Genomic DNA, 24,312 nt, shown 5'->3' with positions numbered 1-24,312 from the left:
GCATGGAATCTTTTTCCTTTTTTTGTGTGTGTCTTCTTCAATTTCTTTCAAAAGCTTTCTATAGTTTTCAGTGTATAGATTTTTCACCTCTTTGGTTAGATTATTCCTAGGTATTTTATGGTTTTTTGTGCAACTTTAATGGGATCAATTTCTTGATTTCTCTTTCTGTCGCTTCATTATTGGTGTATAGGGATGCAACTGATTTCTGTGCATTGATTTTATATCCTGCAACTTTGCTGAATTCATGAATCAATTCTAGCAGTTTTTTTGTGGAATCTTTTGGGTTTTCTATATATAATATCATGTCATCTGCCAAGAGTGAAAGTTTGACCTCCTCCTGGCCGATTTGGATGCCTTTTATTTCTTTGTGTTGTCTGATTGCAGAGGCTAAAACTTCCACTACTATGTTCAATAACAGTCTGCCTCCTCTCTCTTATTCACATCTGAACCCCCATAGCACAAAGCACAATGGGTATAGCACTGTTTCATCAATAACTGTTGAGTTGAATTGGAAAGAAAAAGTGAGAAGTGTAATGTGACACCAGAGAACCAAGAAGCCTACCTGAACCAATTAACTCTGCTCTCACCCCTTTTGTCTACCAGTGACACTGTTATCTTTCTATCAGGTATGTTAGCATCAGGAAATATGGACAGATCCAAAAATTATCATGTTAAAATCCAACTCAATACTGACTCTCTTCAGCAAGGACAAGGCCCTTTCATACTCCCACTACTTCCTGACTGCCTACTGCATGTGCCTGGCTACACCAGACACAAGGATAAAAGGCACAGTCTTTGCTCTAAAAGAGGTCATAGCCCAGTTGAGACAAGCAAGTAAAGAAACTATTTCTACACAATGGATGCTATCATGAATCCAGGTAGCACAAGATGTTTGTTATAGCAGCAAAGAGGAAACACAATCTAACTAACTGCTGGTATAGGAGGCTGCAATGAAGGCAAACTCAGAGGACATGATAATGCCTCTACTGGGACCCTGCCCACCTCTTTTCCAACCTCATCTTCCATTGCCTGTCCCTCTCTTATTTCATAATTCAGAAACCCACTGGACATAATATGCTTTCTCAAGTCTCCAGGCTACTGCATGTGAATTTTCCCCTGCTTGGAATATTTTCCTACCCACGTCATTATAGAAAACTCCCTACTTCATCCTCCATCCATCCAAGTATTCATTTAAGAAGTGTCCCCTCCATAAAGTTTTCCAGGGCAACCCCAGGCCTACAGAGTGGCTGCTTCTCCAGTGGAAAGAGCCCAGCTTTGCTGCCTGACACGTCCTGAGTTGAAAAGCCAATTGTGCCACTTTCCAAGCTAGGTGAATTTCAGTACATTTTTTCACATCTCTGAACCTTAGTTGCCTCATCTTTAAAAGGAGTATTAATATCTTCCCTAGAAGGTAGTGTTTGTATAAATCCCTGACCACAGTAGAGGCTCAACATTTATTGAATTATACCAAATACTCCCTGATGATTGATAGCCATCAGTAATTACACATTGTGGTATATTTTTTTAATGTTTACTTGTTTTTGAGACAGAAAGAAAGAGTGCGAGTAGGGGAGGGGCAGAGGGAGAGGGAGACAGAATCCGGAGCAGGCTCCAGGCTTCAAGCTGTCAGCACAGAGCCCAATGTAGAGCTCAAAGCCATGAACCATGAGATCATGACTTGAGCCAACATCAGACACTTAATCAACTGAGCCACCCAGGCAGCCCACACTTTGTGGTATTAAACACACACACACACACACACACACACACACACACGCACGCATAAAAGTACATTACAACCATAGCAATGTTTTCACAACAGTTGGCATGTGACCCCTGAAACCTTAAAAAGCAGTTTGATAGTACATTTTCCCCAGGAGCAATTCTGTTCTCATTAAGGCAGTAAAAATAATGAAAGATAGAATTTACATAAAGGATCTTCTATAAGAGAAGAGAGCTGCCATAAAGAGTATAACCAAGGAAATCTTCACCTCAAAAGTTTATTTCATTTAAAAAGCAAAGTTCGTGGAAAACAAACAGCACATTCTGAAGGAAATTATTCAAGAGTAATAATTATAATCTCCCAAAACTACTTACAATAGGACATTGTCTCCCTTTAAAACTATAATCCAAGCAGCCTACAATGAGAAGGTAAACTATTCACAAGTAGTATTTTCATCCCACAGCCTAGTACCTCTTAGAGCTCCCCGTTTTTAAAAGAGTCATTTTTGTTTGGCCCCAAAATGCATGACTATTAAAAAAGAAATAAATTTTCTCCCTTATAGTATTCTGCTTTGCTCATTAATGTTTAGAAATACAGTCCAAGTCAGGAAACCTCAATTATAAGCTCTGCTACTTTGCAAACACATCAACACTGAGAAGAAAAACAAGATGGTGAATAAAGAAGAAATGAATGTTAAGTTCAGAACCAGATGGCTTCAAAGGTGAATTCTATCAAACATTTAGAGTTAAATACCTAGTCTCCTCAAAATATTCCAAAAAATAGAGGAGGAAGGAAAGCTTCCAAATTCTTTCTACAAGACCAACATTACCCTGATACCAAAACCTGATAAAGACACTACAAATAAAGAGAACTATAGGCCAATATCTCTTGATGAACTTGGATACAAAAATCCTCAACAAAATATTAGCAAACCAAATCCAACAACACACTTAAAAAATCATTCACTACAATCAAGTGGGATTTATTCCCAGAGGCAACAATGATTCAATATTCACAAATCAATCAACGTGAAACAAGAAAAAGGATAAAAGCCACATGATCATTTCAAAGATCATACAGAAAATGCAGAAAAAGTTTGACAAAGTACAACATCCATCCATGATAAATATCCTCAACAAAGTAGGTTTAGAGTGAACATACAAAGTAAAAGCCATATAAGAAAAACCCACAATTAACATCATACTTAAGGGAGAAAAACTGAAAACTTTTCCCCTAAGGTAAGAAACAAGACAAGCACGTTGACTCTCACCACTTTTATTCAACATAGTACTAGAAGCCCTAGCCACAGCAATCAGGCAACAAAAAGAAATAAGAGGCATCCAAATTGGTAAGAAGTAAAACTTTCACTATTTGCAGATGACATGATACTACATATAGAAAACCCTAAAGACCACCAAAACAACTACAAAAACTGATAAATGAATTCAGTAAGGTCACAGGATACAAAATCAATATACAGAAATCTGTCATATTTCAATATACTAATAGTGAAGTCGCAGAAAGAGAAATTAAGAAAACAGTCCCATTTAAAATTGTATCAAAAATAATTAAAAAAAAAAAACAACTAGTAATAAACTTAAGATGGTGACACAGTGCTTGGGTGGCTCAGTCAGTTAAATGTCCAACTCTTGATTTCAGCTCAGGTCATGATCTCATGCTTCTGAGATCACTTCTGAGAGAGAGATCTCACTCTCTCTCAAAAACAAAACAAAACACCTTAAACAAAGAGGTGAAATGCCTGTACTCTGAAAACTATAAAACACTGATGAAAGAAATTTGAAGATGACACAAATGGAAATATATTCCATGCTTGTGAACTGGGAGAAGAAATATTGTTAAAATGTCCACAGTACCTAAAAAGCAATCTACAGATTTACTACAATCCTTATCAAAATACCAACAGCATTTTTCATAGAACTAGACTAGAATAATCCCAAAATTCATATGGAACCACAAAAAGACTCTGAATAGCCAAAGCAATCTTGAAAAAGAGTAACAAAACTGGAAGTATCACAATCCCAGATTTCAAGATATACTACAAAGCTGTAATAATCAAAACAGTATGGTACCGGCACAAAAAAACAGACACATAGATCCATGAAACAGAACAGAGAGCCCAGAAGTAAACCCATGATTATATGGCCAATTAATCTTCAACAAAGGCAGAAAGAATACCCAATGGGATACAGTCTCTTCAACAAATGGTATTGGGAAAAGTGGACAGCGACATGCTAAATAATGAAACTGGACCACTTTCTTACACCATACACAAAAACAAACTCAAAATGAACTAAGAACCTAAATGTGATACCTGAAACCATAAAAATCCTAGATGAGAGCACAGGCAGTAATTTCTCTGACATCAATCATACGAACATCCTTCTAGATTTGTCTCCCATGGCAAAGGAAACAAAAGCAAAAATAAACTATTGGGACTACATCAAAATAAAAAGCTTCTGCACACTGAAGGAAAAAATCAACAAATCTAAAAGGCAACCTACTGAATGGGAGAAGATATTTGCAAATGATACATCTGATAAAGGGTTAGTATCCAACATATACAACTCAACACCCAAAAAAATGAATAATTCAAATAAAAAATGGGCAGAAGACATGAGCAGCAGACATTTCTCCAAAAAAGACATCCAATGGCCAAAAGACACATGAAAAGATGCTCAACACCACTCATCACCAGGGAAATGCAAATCAAGACCACAAAATCACCTTATACCTATCAGAATGACTAAAATCAAAAACGGAAGAAACAAGTGATAGTGAGCATGTGGAGAAAAGGGAAACTTTTTGCACTACTGGCAGGAATGCAAACTGGTGCAGCCACTGTACAAAACAGTAGAGATTTCTAAAAAAATTAACAACAGAATAACCATCTAATCCAGTAATTCCCTGAGTATTTACCCAAAGAATAAGAAAACACTAATTCAAAAGATGTATGCACCCCTACATTTACTGCAGTACTATTTATAATAGCCAAATTATGGAAGCAACCCAAATGCCCATGGATAGATGAATGGATAAAGAAGATGTGGTGTGTGTATATATGTGTGTGTGTGTGTGTGTGTGTGTGTGTGTGTGTGTATGTATATATATACATACACACACACACACACACACACACACACACACACACACATACATTCTTAGCCATAAAAAAAATCTTGCCATTTGTAACAAAACGGATAGATCTTGAAAATATAATGCTAAGAGAAATAAGTCAGTCAGAGAAAGACAAATACCATTAAATTTCACTCATGTGCAGAATTTAAGAAACAAAACAACAAAGAAGAAAAGAAGCAGTCAAAAAGTAGACTCTTGGGGCACTTGGGTGGCTCAGTTAGTTAAGCTTTTGACTCTTGGTTTCAGCTCAGATCATGATCTCATGGTTTGTGGGCTCGAGCCCCATGTCAGGCTCCATGCTGACAGTGCAGAGCCTGCTTGGGATTTTCTCTCTCTCCCTTCTTTGTCTCTCTCCCTATACTCACTCTCTCTCTCTCTCTCGCTCTCTCTCTGTCTCTCCCTTACTCTCAAAATAAATAAATAAACTTAAAAAAAAGTAGACTCTTAGAGAACAAACTGATGGTAACAAGAGGGGAGGTAAGTGGGGCAACGGGTGAATAGGTGAAGGGGATTAAGAGTAAACTTATCATAATGGCTGCTGAGTAATGTGAAGAATTGTGGTACCATCTAAAAAATAAATTGTACACCTGAAACTAATATAACACTGTACATTAATAATACTGGAAATGAAATAAAAATTTAAAGAAAGCAGAAGGAGGGGCACCTGGGGGCTCAGTTGGTTAAGCATCCAACTTTGGCTCAGGTCATGATCTCAAGGTTTGTGAGTTTGAGCCCTGCATCGGGCTCTGTGCTGACAGCTCAGAGCCTGGAGCCTGCTTTGGATTCTGTCTCCCTCTCTCTCTGCCCCTCCACTGCTCAAGCTCTGTCTCTCTGTCTCTCTCTCTCACAAAATAAACATTAAAAATATTTTTAAAGAAAGAAGAAATGGATGTATATTATTCCTACATGCCCTTGGGAAAAAAAAAAAAAAACAAAACTCTGAAAAGAATGGTTTAAATATCAAGGGAAAATCTCTAAGAAATACCAAGTCCCTTTTCTCCCAAACAGACTCTTCCTACAATACGAAGTAGTTATCACCATGCAATTCTTCCTCCAAAATCTTGTGCTATATATCTCTCTTGCAATAATTTACATACAACCTAGTAAAGATTTTTGCTTCCAGGCCTTACCTCTCCATTATAGGAGAAACATCCATCTTTGTAGAGCCCATATAGTCTACATTAGTGTTTCATAAAAAGGAGGTTGTGATCCATTCGTGGGTTATAAACTGAAGTTAGCAGGTCACAGTCAGCATTTCTTTTAAACAGAATTGCATGCTATTCAGCAGCCTGGCTACAGAATTTGAAATTATGTCAATCAGGAAATTTTAAAACTCTAAATGTTCTGAACCATTATGCCCCTGTGGGGATATTAATTCTAGGGCAAGTATGCTTTCTACCTGAGAGATAACTACCTGTTAAATCACATCCCAAGATATAATTACAGTTCAGGCAACAAGAGCCATTTCAGAAAGTTAATGTATAGTTAATGAATGCTACAGACAATAAGCATTCTGGGAGCCCAGGGAAAGATAGCTGATACTAAGCTGAGTCAATTGAAGAAGGTTTCCCTGAGGAGGTGGGGTTTAAGCAGGGCCCAGTAAAGACCTAGATTAGAAAAGAGGAGGGGAGAAAAAAACACAGTGCCAGCTGGCCTGGACTGAGGCTGATAGAACAAAGGGACTGAGGAGGCTACTGTAATAGTTTAGCTTGGAGTTGTGTGGGTAGAAAAAAGCTAATAACCCTGAACATGCAAAGTAAGTGGCATGAACTAAGAAGGAATCATGGAAGAGTCTTGATGGTTAAGTGGCTCTGGTCTGGTGTAGAGGTGAAAGTGAAGGAATCAGATGATTCCAAAATACTCTAATCCTGGATGACCAGGAGATTAGTGCCATTAATAGTAATGTGAAAAAAATCAAAGGAATTTTAGAAGGGAATGTTATATAATGACATTAATACTTGTTATTAAAGTTTAACTTGCTTTGAACACCCATACCTCTCAATTGCACTTAGGTATCCATATAAGGGATACTATCCAGTATAAGCAGCATGCTATTCTTGAGGCACTTACTACTTGGAAGAACCAAGGCTGATACTCAGCCAGTTATTATAATATTGAAATCATTCTATACCAGTTGGCAAATAATTATCTTAGTAACTTGAGTGATGTCTGCCCCCATTCTATGCCCACCAATCCTGCTGTCCCAGTTCCTTCTCTAGACCTCAGGTCTAAAGAACCAACCCACAGCACTGCAAGAACCCTCAGTTCTATGATCAGTTTCTGTTCTGACTGGACAGTGTCTATACCATATTGGTAGTACTAGACAAAATATAAAATAAAAGCAAGTGTTAACAGCATTCAGAAAAGGGAGAAATCACCTCAGGTTGGGTCAGTTACTCATTTAAACCATTGTTGAGGGCATACACTGTGGATACACTGATAGGTGTGGTCCCAGCACTCAGGCTACTCACATCCTTATACGGAGACCAACATATAAACAAATCATTGCAATCCAGAGTAACTGAGTACAAAAGAAGCATTTATAAAGTACAATGGAAGGCACAAAGGGAACAGAAGTCAATACCCAGCCTGAGAAGAGAAATAAAGAGAAATAAAGTTTCACAGATAAGGTGATATATAAGACCTGAGCCAGGAAAGATGTACAAGAATGCCAGGCAGAGAAAGGAGGAAGACAAACCATTCCAAGTAGAGAGATACCAGTACTGTGTGAGTCACATCCCAGCATAGTGTGTACAAAACAATGAAGTGACCGATGTGTAATACTTGGCACACAGTGTCAATAATAAATAACTATAGAATAAATATTAGAGATTCTTTTCTAGCAGATTTACTTCTCTGATTATGTTTTTAAAGGCTGATCCTAAAACTCATTTGTTTTGTCTAAGCCTACACTAGCTGAGCAAGGAATGGGGAAATCAACATATCCTGGGAGGCATGAGGTCAGTCAGTTTGGAATTTAAAAATAAAGCACATTATGGGGTCCTATGTGGCTCACTCGGTTAAGCGTCCGATTTCGGCTCAGGTCATGATCTTACAGCTCCTGAGTTCAAGCCCTGCGTCAGGCTCTGTGCTAATAGCTGAGAGCCTGGAGCATGCTTTGGATTCTGTGTCTCCTTCTCTGTCTGCCCCTCCCCTGCTCACACTGTGTCTCTCAAAAATGAATAAACATTAAAAAAAATTAAAATGAATAAAATAAATGAAAAAAAATAAAGCACATTGGGGCGCATCGGTGACTCAGTGGGTTGAGCATCCGACTTCAGCTCAGGTCATGATCTCGTGGTTTGTGAGTTCAAGCCCCGCATTGAGCTCTGTGCTGACAGCTAAGAGCCTGGGGCCTGCTTCAGATTCTGTGTCTCCCTCTCTCTCTATGCCCCTCCCCCTGCCTCATGCATGCTCTCTCTCTCTCTCTCTCTCTCTCTCAAAAATAAACATTAAAAAAATTAAAAATAAATAAATAAAAACAAAGCACATGGAATTCACAAATCAACTAGAGTTGCCTGCACTTGTTAGATGTGTGTAAGCAAAGATGAGCAAAGGGCAGTGAATGAATTGGAGTGTGAAACAGAAGCAAAAAAAACAGCAGAAGACTTCACTCCTTTTCCAATTAACAAAGAAGGGCTTCCTGGAGGGGAATATTTTATAACAGAAGGGAACAAGCAAGTGCTAAACAAGCCAGATGTCTTGAAGATCAAAGAAGTATTTAAAGAATAGATCTTCAGAGGAATACCAACAGGAAAGAGTAAATGTATGTATATGCTTGGCTGGAGTATGAAATGGAGAAAGATCATCTGGAGAACAGAGACTATAGATAAATGACTATAAATTCAAACCAAGAAAAGGGTTTGGCAATGTTACGGAATTTAACTGCAAAAAGCCCTTTTGGAAATCTTTGAAAACCGTGATCCATATTTTTTGGAGAGTAAGTCCCCAAGCATCTTAGCCAATATTCATTTCATCATGTTACACTCAAATTCTTCAGAGATGAACCAAAGCACTGGGTGTATGTAAGTAACAGCAATAGGCTCTTCTATACCTTGCCTAATGTTTATCTGCAATTAACGTTTTCAATAACAGAGAACATGACATGCAGTGTCATTCTATCAGCTCAGCTCCACATGTACAGAGCTTGGTACTGCACCCTCCCAGATCCACAGATGAATGAGACCCAAGGTTGCTGCCCTTGAAGAGATCATGGAGAGGTGGTCAGCAAATATTAATTCTCTTCTCTTTTAAACTGTGGTCATTTTCTAGAAATCACACTATATAAAAAGGCAAACAAAAAGCCTGTTTGGGTCTGCACTACCCTCACCAGTCATTGTCATTTAAAGCTAATTGTTTAAGAGAAAGGAAGCATCGTAGGCAGAGGAGAAGGGAGTCATCATCACTGCTTTCTGAAATTGTTACATGAGCAGCTCCCTCGAAGGAAGAGGCCATCAGTGCTCAGGAAATGACAAAGGTTTCCGACAGTCTTAAAGGATAGTGTCTGCAGTGTGACCCATGGTTCAAACTGCATAAAAATAAGAATTCACTGACAAATGATAACAAGTACTTCCTCACTTTCTTCTGAGCTGAATCAGAGCCATTGTTTGGGTTGTAGTTCCTTGTTTAAATTAGGTTATTAAATCACAATGATGCTGGCCAAACCTGCAGTCATACACCACCAGGAAAACTTAATAAAAAATACCAGTGTGTGGCAAGGTTTAAATGCACACACACACGCAGACACTTGCTTTTGCACTAATAAAATCTGACCAGCACCAAGCATATCTTTCAAAAACTGTTTTCCCCCCCCACCCCCACCTCCAGAAAACCATAAATGAATGTCCTGTGACGTTGCAGAAAGAGAAAGGAATTTGCAGACAGATCTGGGTTTGAGTACCGGTTCTGCCAACTACTAGAGCTATTTGAATTTGAACAAGTTACTTCATGTCTTTGGGCTTGTTTTCTCATACGTAAAATGAAAAAACACTGCCTATCTTAGAGAGGTCTTCTGTTGATTAAGTTGGGTAATGCATGCATGCGAGTGCCTAGCAAGGAGCTGCATGAAGTCAGAGCTTGATGTATTACTAGGACATTTTGTAGAGTATATTTTATTAGCATGCACCTCCCCAATCTGAAACCACTGCCAAATACACACACAAACATCTACAATGGTATGTTATGTGTTTAATAGTACTACATATGAGAAAGAAATTGTGACATTAAAACTCTAGCAATTTGTTCTGACTATTCACTTAAAACAGTATTTTTTTCTTTTCAAATTTTTATTTAAATCCTAGTTAGTTAACATACAGAGTGCAACATTGGTTTCACCACTTAAAACAATATGACCTTGCAAAGTGAAATTAAGAAAAAAACTTGCAGTTATCATGGAACTGAAGACAGCAAAAAAGCAATGACTTGATGACAGTAAGAGCCTCTTACACACCAAATATCATGTGGCCTGATATGTGATATGTTTCTGCTTTTGACTTTCAATCCAGTCCTGTGACAGTACAATATACCTTTAGTACACATTCATCACTGTATGAATTGTATAGCTCTGAGGAAAAGTATATATCACAGAAATAAAACATGACTGAATATCCACTTCTAAAGAATTTTAAAATAATCTGTGACATCACTTTCATCACCTCATATGCTGAAGATTATAAATCCACATCTCAAAGCACTACTTATTTCCTCTAAGGTATCAGAATAATAGAATTACAATCATGATTCAAACAGCCAGGTTTCTCATAAAAGTTGTTAAAGATATTAGCTTAAATTTTCAGTCTAATATCCTTTAAAATAATAACACTTTATTAAACAGAAGAATAACACTATCGTTCTAAGCACCATGTTTAAAGATGAGACTACCATCCAGGCTTTTATAGAAAACAAAATACCTAGGTCTGGTTAACTGAACTTTTTTTTTTTTTCATTTCTTTTATTATTTTTTTTACCCCTCCCCCTTAAAATTTTTTAATCTTTATTCACTTTTGAGAGACAGGAAGAGACAAAGCATGAGCAGGGGAAGGGCAGAGAGAGAGGGGGGACACAGAATCCAAAGCAGGCTCTAGGCTCTGAACTGTCGGCACAGAGTCCGAAGCAGGGCTTGAACCCACGAACCATGAGATCACGACCTAAGCCAGAGTCGGACACTCAAACGACTGAGCTACCCAGGTGCCCTCTTTTATTTAAGAGAGAGAAAGCACAGCAGAGGAGAGGGGCAAAGTGAGAGGGAGACAGAGAGAGACAGAAAGAGAACTCCAAGCAGGCTCTAAGCTCAGCATAGAGCCCAAAGCGGGATTCAATCCCACAACCCTGGGATGAAATGACCCCAGACGAAATCAAGAGTCAGATGCTCAATCAACCCAGGCACCCCTGGATTTGACTTTCTAATCAAGGAAGACTTTCGAAAACCAAGTGCCAAAGGGTGATCTCTGTTCCTTTGAGTTACTGGAAAAGAGAGGAACATTCAAGTGGAGTAGAAGATGAATATATAGCAGTGACCAGTCCATGCAGCATAGAGGAGGAACATTTATGTGAACTTCAACATACTCCAAGGCCAATTTTGTACACAGACTGTTGGGAAAGCTTAAAAAGGAGGCTTCCTTAACGGAATTAGGATAAACTGTACTGAGCACCAAATTTATAGGGACAATTTCTAAAGCAGTGACCTCACTCCTGACCTACCACTTTAGTCTCCTCCTTTATTTCCTTGGATAGTACCTTTTTTGGGATCATCAGTGGAGGTCTCTTAACATCCTTTAGTCTAGAATGTATAGAGCCACCCACAAATACCTCACAGTCTATATCTTAGAAGGTTTCATACTTCCCTTCTCCTGTTAACATGGTTCATTTATTTAAAGCCCATTCATGTAAAAGTATTCTTTCTGTAACACAAAAGTCAAGTCAGAAGAAAGTTCTGTATTATTAAAACCTCCATTATGATTTTTTTTCTCTCCAAAATTAACCAACCTAGTGCTAGAGAATTAAGATTCCTTTTATTCTACTTTATTACTGTTTAATCTAGATTTCCTTAACAAATGTGACTGCCAGGGCACCTGGGTGGCTCAGTTAGTTATCATATCCGCTCAGGTCATGATCTCTGTGCTGTGAGCTCAGAGCCTGCTTCAGATCCTCTGTCTCCCTCTCTCTCTCTGCCCCTCCCGCACTCACACTGTCTCTCTCAAAAATAAATAAACATTAAAAAAATTTTTTTTAATGTGACTTCCACACTATCTCTAATTAAGGCCATGAGTTACACAAACTTCTGTCTATTCCAGAAATACAGTTAGTACAGAAGCAACATCGATCAAGAGCTCTGATTTCAACAGAGCTCAGTTTAAATCCTGGTACTACCACTTATTAGCTATGTGATCACAGACATATTACTTTACCTCTGAGCCCTTTATTTCTCTATAAAAAGAAAGGTAGTACCTCCTTGCAAGGTGGAAGATAAATATATTAAGAACACTTATGTTTCTTTTGGGATGAGCACTGGGTGTTGTATGGAAACTAATTTGACAATAAATTTCATATAATAAATAAATAAATAAATAAATAAATAAATAAATAAATAACAACAACAACAACAACAACAAAAGAACACTTATGCAGTATCTGTCACAAGGTGAATGCATTTGCTCTGGTCAGCAGAGCAGTGCTTTGCCCCTTACCACTTCAACGTCAAGTTATATTCTTAAAGTCAATGACAGATTCAGAGAAGGAATACCCATACCATGCATGTGCAAATGGAAATGTGACAATACTGACCTCACACTGTTGAGGGCCAACTTCTTGCCTCTCCCAGTCTTATTGAACTTTCAGTTCCTCCAACATAGACTGCTCTTTTCTATCTTAGGATCTTATACATGATACACCCTCTACCTGGACAGAAATCTCAATCATCTCCCTTCTCCTGGCTAACTCCTGCTCAGCTTCCCAGTCTCTGCTTTGATACTATAGCTGCCTATAGGTTTCTCTAATACCCAAGACTCAGGACTCAGGACTCCATCGTAGATCCCACAGCAAATTACTTCCTTAAAGCATGTGTTGTCCCACTTGCAATTACTTGTTATTGTGTTTTTTCCCACTAAACTGTAAACTTCATGAGGTATGTCTTTGCTTTCCACTTATCCCCATTTATTAACACAACGTGTGGCACATAGGAAGAGCCAGTAAATGTTTCTGAGTGAACATACAACTGTGCTGTTTTACTATATAAATGTTAGATATCCTGTCTGCTATAACAGAATGATATTTCCCTGTATCATACAACCAACTTGAAGAGCTGCTCAGGGAAAGCTTCTAAGGAAACTGTACTTTAATAAATCTGCCTTTTCCTAACCCATGTGGGCAGACCCCACAACAGGAGCAACAGGAAAGAGAACATTGTGAGCTTGACAGAGACACAACAGCTGATCCTCTTCAGGTACAGCACTGAGTGGCAACCTAGAACTGACACATATGTAATAGAAAGTATGGATTTACAAATACACATAGCTAACTGGCTTCTTTTTGCAAATGCAAACCCAAATCATAAAAAGTACTGCCTTTTACCTTAGCTCTCTAATAAATATGGGCAGTATAGAATTGCCACAAAAGTAGGCTTTAGGGGGACATTTTTCCTAATGTCTTCATCCTTTACCCTTTCCCTGGCCCTCACCCATACACAACGGAAAGAGCAAACAGAAATTGCTGCACTCCCTCCCACTATTCTTTCTCTGTACATATATGAGAAGGGTCAGTACAGATAACTAGCTACAGCTTCCAGATCATGAAAATAAGAGAATGTGAAGAAGTGGGCCTGTTTTTATTTGCCTGGCATTCTATAATGTTTCCCAAAAGGATTTAGACAGTTGAGAATCAAGTTTCTATACTGTTTCCCTCCCTGCACACACACACACACACACACACCCCTCCCTTACCTCAATAGGTAGAGAAGCAGGAAAAGGGAGAGGGAGAAAGATACAGATTCAACAAGCATTTGTAAAAATGATACTCTATAAAACTATAAAAACTATGTAAAACTATGGGCAGCATTCTATAGAGGACTATGGATACAAGACAGAGTTTCTGCTTTAAAAACGGAGTAAGACAAGGGTACAAAAGATTTTAAAGCAAGGCTAGAATAAGACACATGCCATGAGAGAAGTACAAACAAAGATTTGACTTTCACACACTTTCCAGGATATTAAGAAATGTCTCATGGAGGAAGCAGACAGTATCTGAGATGGGGCTTAAAAAATGAACGGGATTGGTAAAGCAGGGACAGCATTGGGAAAGGTACTCCAGGCCAAAGGAACAATATGGGCTAAAGCAAGGAAACAGGAAAAGAATGAGCGTGTGTGAAGAATAGATTAACACACTGGAAAGGTGGGTTGGGGTCACAAGGTGGAAGGCCTTGAATGCTACAGGATTTTATTCTAAATAAAGCAAACAATAAGGAATCATTGCAGGCTCTGAGCAGAAAAGGGGCTTGATGGGAGGAGATGTGATTAATGTGACCCATAGGGACTACAGTAGAGGGAGCACTGCAGGAAGCAAGGAGGGCCTTCAACCTCATATAATCTACCTTTTACTGTCCCTCACCCCATCCTCACTCCCTTTCTGACTTGGCTTAAATTTCATGGTCAATGAGTAAATTACTCCCTTGCATATGCCCCTCAGTCCCCATGTCTCTCTCTGACTTTCTTTTATTGATTTGGCAAAAGGATAATCCTGGCTAAAAAGAACTTTCCACCAACTTCTCACTCATACCCAAGAAAGTAAATGTAGCTAGAGAAACACACAGCCTGTCAAATGGTCTAATATGTATGAGGCTTCAAAGCTGCCTGCATCACACTGCATTTTCCTAGTCCATTTACTTTCCTTCTCTGCTAGTGAAGTATTTATGTTCTCTTTCCTCTTCACTATCTTCATCCCCTACTATTCTCTCCTTGGGTACATCTTTCCAGCCATACTGGCCTCCTTATAGTTGTTCCCACCAGGCACACACCTACCTTAGGGTTTTTGTACTTACTCTTTTCTACGCCTTGAATGCTCTTCCCCCAGTGCCTAGAAGAGCCTTGCAAAAAGTAGGAACTTAACAAAAATTGAGTAAATGAATTTGGAAACACATTGTACATTCAAGTTTTCTATTTTGCTTTTTTCACTTATCATTAATTGATGAACATCTCCCCACACTACCAGATATACTTCAAGGCCACCATTTTCAAGAGACAATAATATTCCCTTTTATGGATATATAATAAATCATTTACAATTTGGGATTGAGAAACCAGCAAATTGACAAGTGGGATATTTTGAATATTTCTTCTTTTGATTTTTCTGAACCTTCTTAGTTTCACCTCTAAAATTGAGCATGATATCTACCTCACAGGGTTGTTGTAAAGATTGAATGATCTCATGGTTCATGAGACTGAGTCCGACTGTGCTGTTAGCAGAGCCAGCTTGGGATTCTCTCCCCCCATCTCTCTGCCCCTCCTCTGCATGTTCTCTCTTTCTCTCTCTCTCAAAATAAATAAATAACTTTAAAAAAGTATTTATTTTTAAAAGTGATTGTAATAATTAAAAGTAGGATATAAAAGAGTTTATAATAATACCTGGCCCAGATAAGACAATCAATAAATGTTTATTCATTCACCGCTCATAAACAACTATGACTCTTCTTAAATTGTGAATCATAATAAAAAATATTAAAAAAAAACAAATTTTATAAACATCCCAATCACATACACACTGTCAATGCAAAATTGTCCCTTTGATGAACACTTACAAAGCATACATCAGATTTTTTACATAAATCTCTATGTCAATTTTGTTTCCTTTATTATGAAAAAAACAGCCAAAACAATCTTTTTCAATTACTGAATGACAGTATGAATAAATAAATTCCTTTATTTACCACATGCTCCAATGTATATATACATCAGGTCAGTGAACTATCATGATAAGGGTAAGTTGAGCAAGAAAATATTAAGTAGACCAGCCTTACTTCAGGGACTTTTTGAAGTAATCTACATTACAAATATATTAGTCCTTTTCCATATTTTTCAGATACAAGCTTAAGTATGTATGACTGCAGTGGCCAACAAGTATGTGAGGTCTTCCAGGATATAATCATCTCTGCCTTCCTGGGACCTAGTCCAGTGCCTGACATATAAAAGGAATTAGATGAACAGTGAGTAGGTGGATGGGTGGGTGGGTAAGAGACTGAATGAGTATGGTAGTCATTAGTGCTGTTTCTCCTTCTAGGCACTCCAGAATCAGTATTTTTTGTCTCCCCACCCTGTCCTCAGATGCAGCAATGTAGTCTGTTTGGGCCAATGAATTATGAAATGAATGTGCCATTTCCAGACTGGAACATTTATTATCATTTCATGTTCTTTTTCCACTGCTATGGTGATCATGAAAGTATATGTTGAGAGGAAGCTTCCGTAAGTCCTTTAGTCTTGAAGTGAATGTGATAAGGGAACCCTCTGCTCACCCCAATGGAAATACAATTTGAGTAATAAATTTTCGGGGGGTTAAGTCACTAAATTTTTGGGGTTCTGCTACAGCAGCATAACCTATCCTATCCCAACTAGTATAACAAGCAAGGTTATAACATTTATTTTAGAACTAGAAACTCGTTAGAGTTTATTTTCAGAAAGACAAAATGGGACAGTGCATCTTGAACATGTAACTCAACATTTCTGTATGATCATTCTCTCACCTATAAAGTGGAATAATAATAGCATCTACCTCATAGGACTGCTATAGAAATTAAATAAATGAATGTCTATTAAGTACTCAAAACCTAGGGCATATAAGGGGCACCTGGGTGTCTCAGTTGGTTGAGTGTCCAACTCATGATTTCTGCTTAAGTCATGATCTCACAGTTCATGAGTTAGAGCCCCATATTGGGTTCTGTGTTGACAGTGTGGACCCTGCTTGGGATTCTCTCTCCCTCTCTTTCTGCCCCTCCCCTGCTTACACTCTCTCTTTCTCTCTCAAAATAAATAAATAAACTTTAAAAAATCAAAAACAAAAAACCAAGGGCATATAAAGTTTTCAATCAACAGTAGCAGATTACTAGTATTATCAGTGCATTAGACATTTATATACTGCACATTTCATTTTATTCTCCCTCCTCTTACTCCTTATTCATTTTAATTTTTAGCCAATTTTTTCCATTCAAAGAAAATCTTTATTAAGAACTATTATGTAGGCACACCTGGGTGGCTCATCAGTTAAGCATCCAACTCTTGATTTCGACTCAGGTCATGATCTCATGACTTGTGGGTTCAAGCCCCACATTGGGATCCATGGTGATAGCATGGAGCCTGCTTGGGATTCTCTCTCTACTTCCCCCTGCTGTTGCCCTCCCCCAAAAAACAAATAAACAAATAAACATTAAAAAAAAAAGAACTATTATGTAGATGGCACTGTGCAATGCACTAGGAATATGAAGACAAATAAGACATATCATCAAAGTATTCTTCTTCCCTATGATTCTTCTTTCTTCTCCAATCCACCCATAACCAAGCAAACTTCAAAATCATAAATATAGTGTTCTATGTTATAAATACTGTAGAGCTAAGTAATTAAAAAAAAAATTTTTTTTAAGGTTTGTTCATTTTTCAGAGACAGAGAGTGAGTGGGGGAGGGCCAGAGAGAGAGGGAGACACAGAATCTAAAACAGGCTCCAGGCTCTGAGCTGTCGGCACAGAGCCTGATGTGGGGCCCAAATTCACAGACAGCGAGATCATGACCTGAGCTGAAGTCAAGACGCTCAACCGACTGAGCCACCCAGGTGCCCCATAGAGCTAAGTAATTTTAATTTAAAAAAACCCTTTATATGAGTCTGTGTCTAATTCAAAGTTCAGATGGAAAAATTGTTTATGTCTGCTGTGCCAAATGCAATTAACGGCAAGGGTAAAAAACACAACTTGTATTCAAATCCCCACTGATCCTGATATAGGGCCATACAGACAGGAGGCACTCAGTGAACAGAATTACAAATGTATCACAGATTGCATATGGAATCCTCTTATCTTACATAAGAGACCTTACACTGAGATCTAGAGGTAAGCAACTTGTCCCAGGTCATTATATGAGTTAGTAACAAGTCTGGTTGATACTAGAACCCAAACTTTGAAAATGTTTAAGTACTTAAAGTCCTTGTAATATGCTGCAGAGGGACATAAATATGACAGAGCAAAACCTTAAAATTAATTTTTACTGAAATTACATTTTAGCATTAACTAGTAAAACATTGAGAGCTATTAGAAAGATAGTGTTAGATTTAGTATTAGTATCAAAAAGAGAAGATACTTGAAAAACCTAAAATAATGCATTCACTGTCATATTATCCCCTCCACAATTTACCAAAACACAAAATAGAACAGGAAAAAAATAATAGAAATAGCTTATATGCTTTCTGTTATGTATCAGTCTTACGTAAAAGAAAATTGTTTCAAACAAGGAAAGAGTTAATTTCTTTGCCTTATTTCTAAGTGTATTAAATTATATCCCACGGATAAAAAGGCATATATTACTATTGTGTAACTGAAAAGTTCATACAGATTTTCATATTTTACAAAATAACTATTTTAGGTATGCTAAGTGATGATTTAAATATTCTGTGTGGAGAGGGGGTAGATTAAAGCCACATGCATTAAGAAACCACAAGATAAAATAAAAATATTTACCATTTATTGAGTGAAGTGATATAAACTGTGCTATTTAAGCCCTTTACACATACTAGCTCATTTCACAACAAATCTGTGAGATGAATAATATAATTATCCCCATCTTGCTGATTATAAAAATAGATGCTCAGAGAAACAGAATTTGTTCTCAAACTTGTATGGTATTCGATCTCTATCAAGTTCCTGACTCTCCATAATTTAGATCAAGGTTACTTCATCATATCTAAGGGATGGACGACATGATCTTTAAGACCCCTTCTGGCATTGATTCCATGATTAAAAACAGAAATCAGTTCATATAATATTTGTGACATGTGCTCCAGGCCATAAGGGGAAAACCATCAACAGATGAACCAATTAATAATAAGAAGAGAAGAGGGCAAAAACTAAAAAGGAGGAAAAGAGCAATATTTTACTAGACATTAGGGCCACCGTGACATGAGTGGGAAAGGAAAACCTGGAGTAGGAACTGAAAGTAAAGCTGTAACACAAATAAAAATAGTTCAGCCCACTGATGGGATTACCTCACAGCAGGCAAGGAAGGAGCTGTGTGAAGGCCTTGCAGAAGTCAGTGGCCATGAGCTTAATGCTGCATGAAGGTGCAGAATTCTAACATAAACACTGGTCAGTAAATAGGAATAGTTGAATATAGATGACTGACCACTAAATTTCTAGAAGAGACATTACCACAATGGTCATGCATTTGGATCACTCTGAAATGATAACACTATGGGAGTGTGGTTTTAGGACAGAGTGGGGAAGAAACCAGCACTACTCTATTACTTTCCTTAAGTTCCTACCATGTTCTAGGCACTGTGCATGCGCTTTCATGGGTTACCATATTTGGCCCTCAAAACAACCTTGGTAGAAGTGATGGTTAATTTTACATGTCAACTTGGCTGGGCTATAGGGTCCAGATATTTGGTCAAACATTCTGGATGTTTCTATGATGGTATATTTTTGGACAGGATTAACATTTAAATCACTGGACTTTGAATAAAGCAGATTTACCCTCCATAATGTCGGTGGACCTCATCCAACCAGGTGAGGGCCTGAATAGCAAAAAAAAAAAAAAAAAAAAAAAAAAAAAGACTGACCTCTCCTGAGCAAGAAGGAATTATACAAGTAGGCTCTCTTTGGTCTCAAATTGCAACTCTTCTCTGGGTGTCCAGCCTGCCAGCCTCCCCTGTAGATTTTGAACTTACCAGGCCTCCATAATCACATGAGCTAATTCCTTAAAATAAATCAATCTCTGTGAAAAGAGAGACACACAGACACACACAGACACATTCTATTGGTTCTGTTTCTGTACAGAAGTCTGATTAATACAATGAATACTGTTTCCTAAGTCACCACTGAGGAAAATGAGAGCCTCAAAGGACCCATTCCCTTTTCCCAGTACATCACATAGTAAAATGCTCTCAGTACTCAAATTCTACTGTGACAGGCTTGGGTGAGAGGTGAAGAGCAATGAGAGGTAGGGAAACATTGTAACCACAAGCCATGGATTCCAAGGAGTCCCTTACAACACTGGCATCACACATGTGCCCAAAGCCTGGATGTGACCAAGTGAGGTACTATCCTTTCTGTGGTCTCCCGATTCAGTTACTTCGGATAAAAGAAATCAAATATTCCTACTAAATCAACAACATTTGAAGACTCTGAAAGAAGAGAAAAAATAATTAGTAAAGAATAGAAGTAAAAGATGAAAATAAAACTAAGTGATTTGTGTCAATTAAATGATGACAGACTTTGCCTTGTTTAGGCTTTTTTGGATAGTCATTCATTCACTCCCTCCACAAATATGTATTTTGTACTTTATAATTTTTATGGGTACTCTGGGTACTAGAGTGTGCTATCTAGGTATGGGGGACACACCAAAATAGTAAGTCTGCAGAGCAAAAAAAGATCAACTAAGTTGCCCTAAAGTCAAGAACACTTCACAGAAGAGGGGACATTTCAGTTGGGATACAGGTATGAGTTTAACTTTAGGAGAAGAGACATGGTATGCCAGATAGAATTTTTAACCACTGTAAAATTCAATTGAGTCTACATTCTATGTTGCTAAAAGTATATGTGTGTGTTGGGGGGCAAAGGAGAGGAAAAGGCCTCCCCTAAGGCATTTTTACCCAGACCATAAATGGAGCTTATGTTCATATAAGGATAGCTGGGAATAGCTTTGTCAACTGGACAGATATAACTACAGATAAAGAAAATCATTACAAGGTTTTATAAAAATTAAGCCTTGAATAAAAACTGAGGCTTACAGTTATAATAATAACATTTATTTTTAAAAGGCATAAAAGCACACTGAAACTAAAATTACTCTGTATGTTAACCATCTGGAATTTAAATAAAAACTTGAAAAAAGAAAAAAATAAAAGGCATAAAAATATTTCACATGCTCTAACTAAAAAAAAAAAAATCAAGTTGAGTTTATACAGACATGGTAAGTCCCAACTAAAAACCTACAGTCCAGAATTGGTAACTACTATAACTATTATTATGCAATAAATACATATGTGGAAGTTTTCTCCAAAAAATGAAATAAAATTCAATTGGAACTGATGTAATGGATATTATTATTATAGTAATAAATAAATACGTGGGATCTGTGTCCTAAAATATAAGCTAAGCCAGAGGGCAAAGGTAGCTGAGTAAAGCCAAACAGATTTTGCAAGCCACCAAGAATGGAAAAAGAACTGATCTTAAATTATGTTTCTAAACAGTAAAGTGGTCAAAAAAGTAATCTATAATGAAGGAATATAAATTAAGTGCTCACAGATCATTTGGTCTCTCCCACCTTTTGTTCCTTTTCAGCTGCTAGTTCTCTTTTTCATCATTTTTAAAGAGATTTCAGACACCCTCATTCCAATAGTTTCCCTTCAATTTTACCTTACCAATGAAACTTTGCAAATAGTCGTATACAAAATACAAATATATAAAACACACCAAAGCATAAAGTTCAGGCTCAAAGAGTTCAGGGAGAGAGAGGTTACTGGAGCACTCTCACTTGGGCCTTCACTTACCACCTCTCTGAGATAGCTTCCCAAAGAGCCCTAAATTTTCCTCAGTACAGTGTGTAACATGTCATTCCTTGTTCAAACCGCTCAATTTGTAAATGAGGAAGTCATAGCCTAGAGAGTGAATTTAAGTGAGCTGCTTGAGAAAAAGGCCCGTTTCCTGGTGTCGTTGCTGAAATTAAAATGCTTTCTCTTCCTCAGAAACTCTAATGTAAATTTCCGGGTTAAAAATCATTTCTTATCAGTTACAAATTCATGCACCCCCTCTATCCCAAATTCCTATTAAAATTCACATAGGTCAATAAACCGAACTTTAATAAGTGTCTACTCATGGTCAGATATTCTGCTAGGGACATGTTATCTGTTTTCATTCAACCATCACCAAAGCCCCAGATCAAGAAACTGGGTTCAGAGAAGTACTGTACCCTTCCCAAGGTCACGGAGCTAGCAGAGTGGAACGCTGATCTATGCTACTCCAAAAGCCAAACCTCAGACTCTTGCATTCTTTCTAATCTAAAACTTTCCCAAATCTTTGCCTACCTTTACACAGGCCCCCAGAAATACAGAATTGTAAGGGATTCTGTCATTTCACACAGGATGTACTTTTCCATCCAGACTTGTAGAGTGCCTCATGCTTCAGCCAACACAAAGGCATCAAGCCTACTTTAAACTCAATCTTCAGAACCATATAAATGCTAACCCCCAGCCCCATGCTGACCGTCAAATCCTGACATACCTCTACAACTTCCTTTACAAGTATGGGTTACATAAATGTTCAGTCTTATGGAAAATAGGAAAAGTTAAAAACCTTTTTTTTTTTAAGTTTATTTATTTTGAGAGTGGGGGAGGAGCAGAAAGAGAAAGAATGAAACAGAGAATCCCAAGCAGGCTCACGCTGTCAGCACAGTGCCCGATGTGGGGCTCCATCTCAAACCTGAGGTCATGACCTGAGCTGAAATCAAGAGTCAGATACTTAAAGGACTGTGCCACCTAGGAAAGGTTAACAAGTCTCAACAAAAGGGCTACAAAATCAACTTTGAGCTGAGCATGAGATGACAGACTGGTGTTTTAGGCTGAATACTAAATATTATCTAATAAGATATTGGAAGTGTGTACTTAACGGCGGCTTTGGGACAAAGGATGGTTGTCACTACCAGTAGGAGCCAGAGTTGGCATTAAATAATTTTAATTTGATGGGAAGTCAAATTACGGAAGAGAGTGTGGAGCCAGAGCTGATATTAAAGTACTGGTAATGGGAGAAGAGATTTTAAAAAGAACTGGGGCTTGGTGCCACCCTCTGGAAACTGTGAGCCCAAGATTAGACAAGTCCTAGGCACCAGGGGTCTGAAACTCCGGGTGGGCTCCGGTGCCTCAGCTGGGGTGGGTTAGGCCCGGTGACCTGGGAAGCCCCAGGGGGACTGGGAAGCCCCAGTCTTCTCCCACGCCCGCCCCGCCTCGCCTTACCTTCTGTTGGAGGTAGTGAACCGTGTACTTCGTGGGTACAGCGGGGCGGGATGTGAAGCTGGCTGACCTGTGCAGATTGCTGAGGGCCCTCAGGGCCAGCGGTACGGAGATGCCCTCCCGAAGTGTCAGGAAAGCCAGGAGCAGGAGCAGGAGCAGGACAGTGTGGCGCCCCATGGCCAGGGTGGAAGCTGCAGAGTGAGTGGGAGCGAGACCAGCAAATGCGGGGAGCTAGAGTCCTAAGCTCCACCCACCGCAGATGGGCTCCTCCCCCGTGAAACCCAAAGCCACTCTGCCCTACAGCAACACAGCCCAAACCTGGTAACCCAAACCACACCGCCCGCGTCCCAGAAGGCGCCGCAACTTTTCTATTTTCCTCCCGTGCAGTCTCTCTCTATAGAGTCCACCTTAATTGCGATCACACTCCAAGTCTGCCCTTACCATCTCAGGACCCCTCCTACCTGACTGCCGGAATCCCATCCTTTCCTTGAGCGCTCCCCAAGCCTACCTTTCCCTGCCATGCCCTGTCTGCCTCAATCCCACTGCCACACCCCTTGCCCTCAGCAAACCCCATATAATGGTAATAATAATAGCTACCATGACAATTTATTGAGCGTTCTTTACATGTCACTATTATCGCTAGGCATAATGGCACACATACCAACTCATTTAACTCAAGCAGCGCAGCAATCTTGTGTGTCCTGTATGATTACTACTCCCATTTACAGATGAAGAAACTGAAACTCCGAGAAGTGTGGGGACTTGCACTAGGTGACTCAGGAGGCAATGGAGCACAGCTTCGCAGACCACTCGGTCTTGGCTCCTTGCACCCACTTCCAGTATGTTAGCCAACCACCTCCTGTGGTACTCTCTGTTCATGAATCACCCCAAACTTCTATGTTGCCTACATAACTCATCCCATAACGGGAGTCGCCCAGGTAGCCCCCGAATCCCGCTTGGTCCTGGGCCCTTCTCCCAGGATACGCCCCCCTTTCTTCTCCCGGCCCCGGGTAGCCTCCCTTCCGTCTTCACCGCGCCGCCAACCCCTTTCGCCCAGCTACCACTCCTCCTTCCAGTCACCCTGCTGAACCCCGATTGGAGAGGCGCTACCACCCTTTCCCGAGATTCCTATGCTACCCCCCAAACCAGCTTTATAGACTGTGCCACTACCCCACCAGTCAGGGAAGAACACTCGCCAAACCCTGTCTCTACCCCCAATTCGATGAAAATGGTCGTACCCGAATGC

The 24,312-nt window shown here is 39.0% G+C and overlaps 1 protein-coding gene across 2 annotated transcripts in view; it reads right to left on the bottom strand.

Annotated features, from left to right (window-relative positions):
* The window catches only part of LOC122199853 (prolylcarboxypeptidase), a 77,400-nt gene extending 53,376 nt beyond the window's left edge, over positions 1-24,024 (bottom strand). The window contains exons 1-2 of one of the 2 annotated variants that reach the window (XM_042905215.1): positions 23,728-24,024; positions 23,070-23,257 (exon numbers count right to left, since the gene is read on the bottom strand). In XM_042905215.1, the coding sequence (XP_042761149.1) occupies positions 23,070-23,243 (174 nt within the window). In that variant the 5' untranslated portion in view covers positions 23,244-23,257; positions 23,728-24,024. Of the gene's footprint in view, positions 1-23,069; positions 23,258-23,527; positions 23,629-23,727 lie in introns of those variants that run through there. The other variant, XM_042905214.1, reaches the window with a different exon arrangement.
* Between the last annotated feature and the right edge of the window lie 288 nt (positions 24,025-24,312).

This window comes from Panthera leo, chromosome D1 (assembly GCF_018350215.1).
Source record: "Panthera leo isolate Ple1 chromosome D1, P.leo_Ple1_pat1.1, whole genome shotgun sequence".
Classification (NCBI taxonomy): domain Eukaryota; kingdom Metazoa; phylum Chordata; class Mammalia; order Carnivora; family Felidae; genus Panthera; species Panthera leo.
The sequence above is the reverse complement of the archived record's forward strand: the minus strand, read 5'-3'. Positions and strand labels throughout refer to the sequence as shown.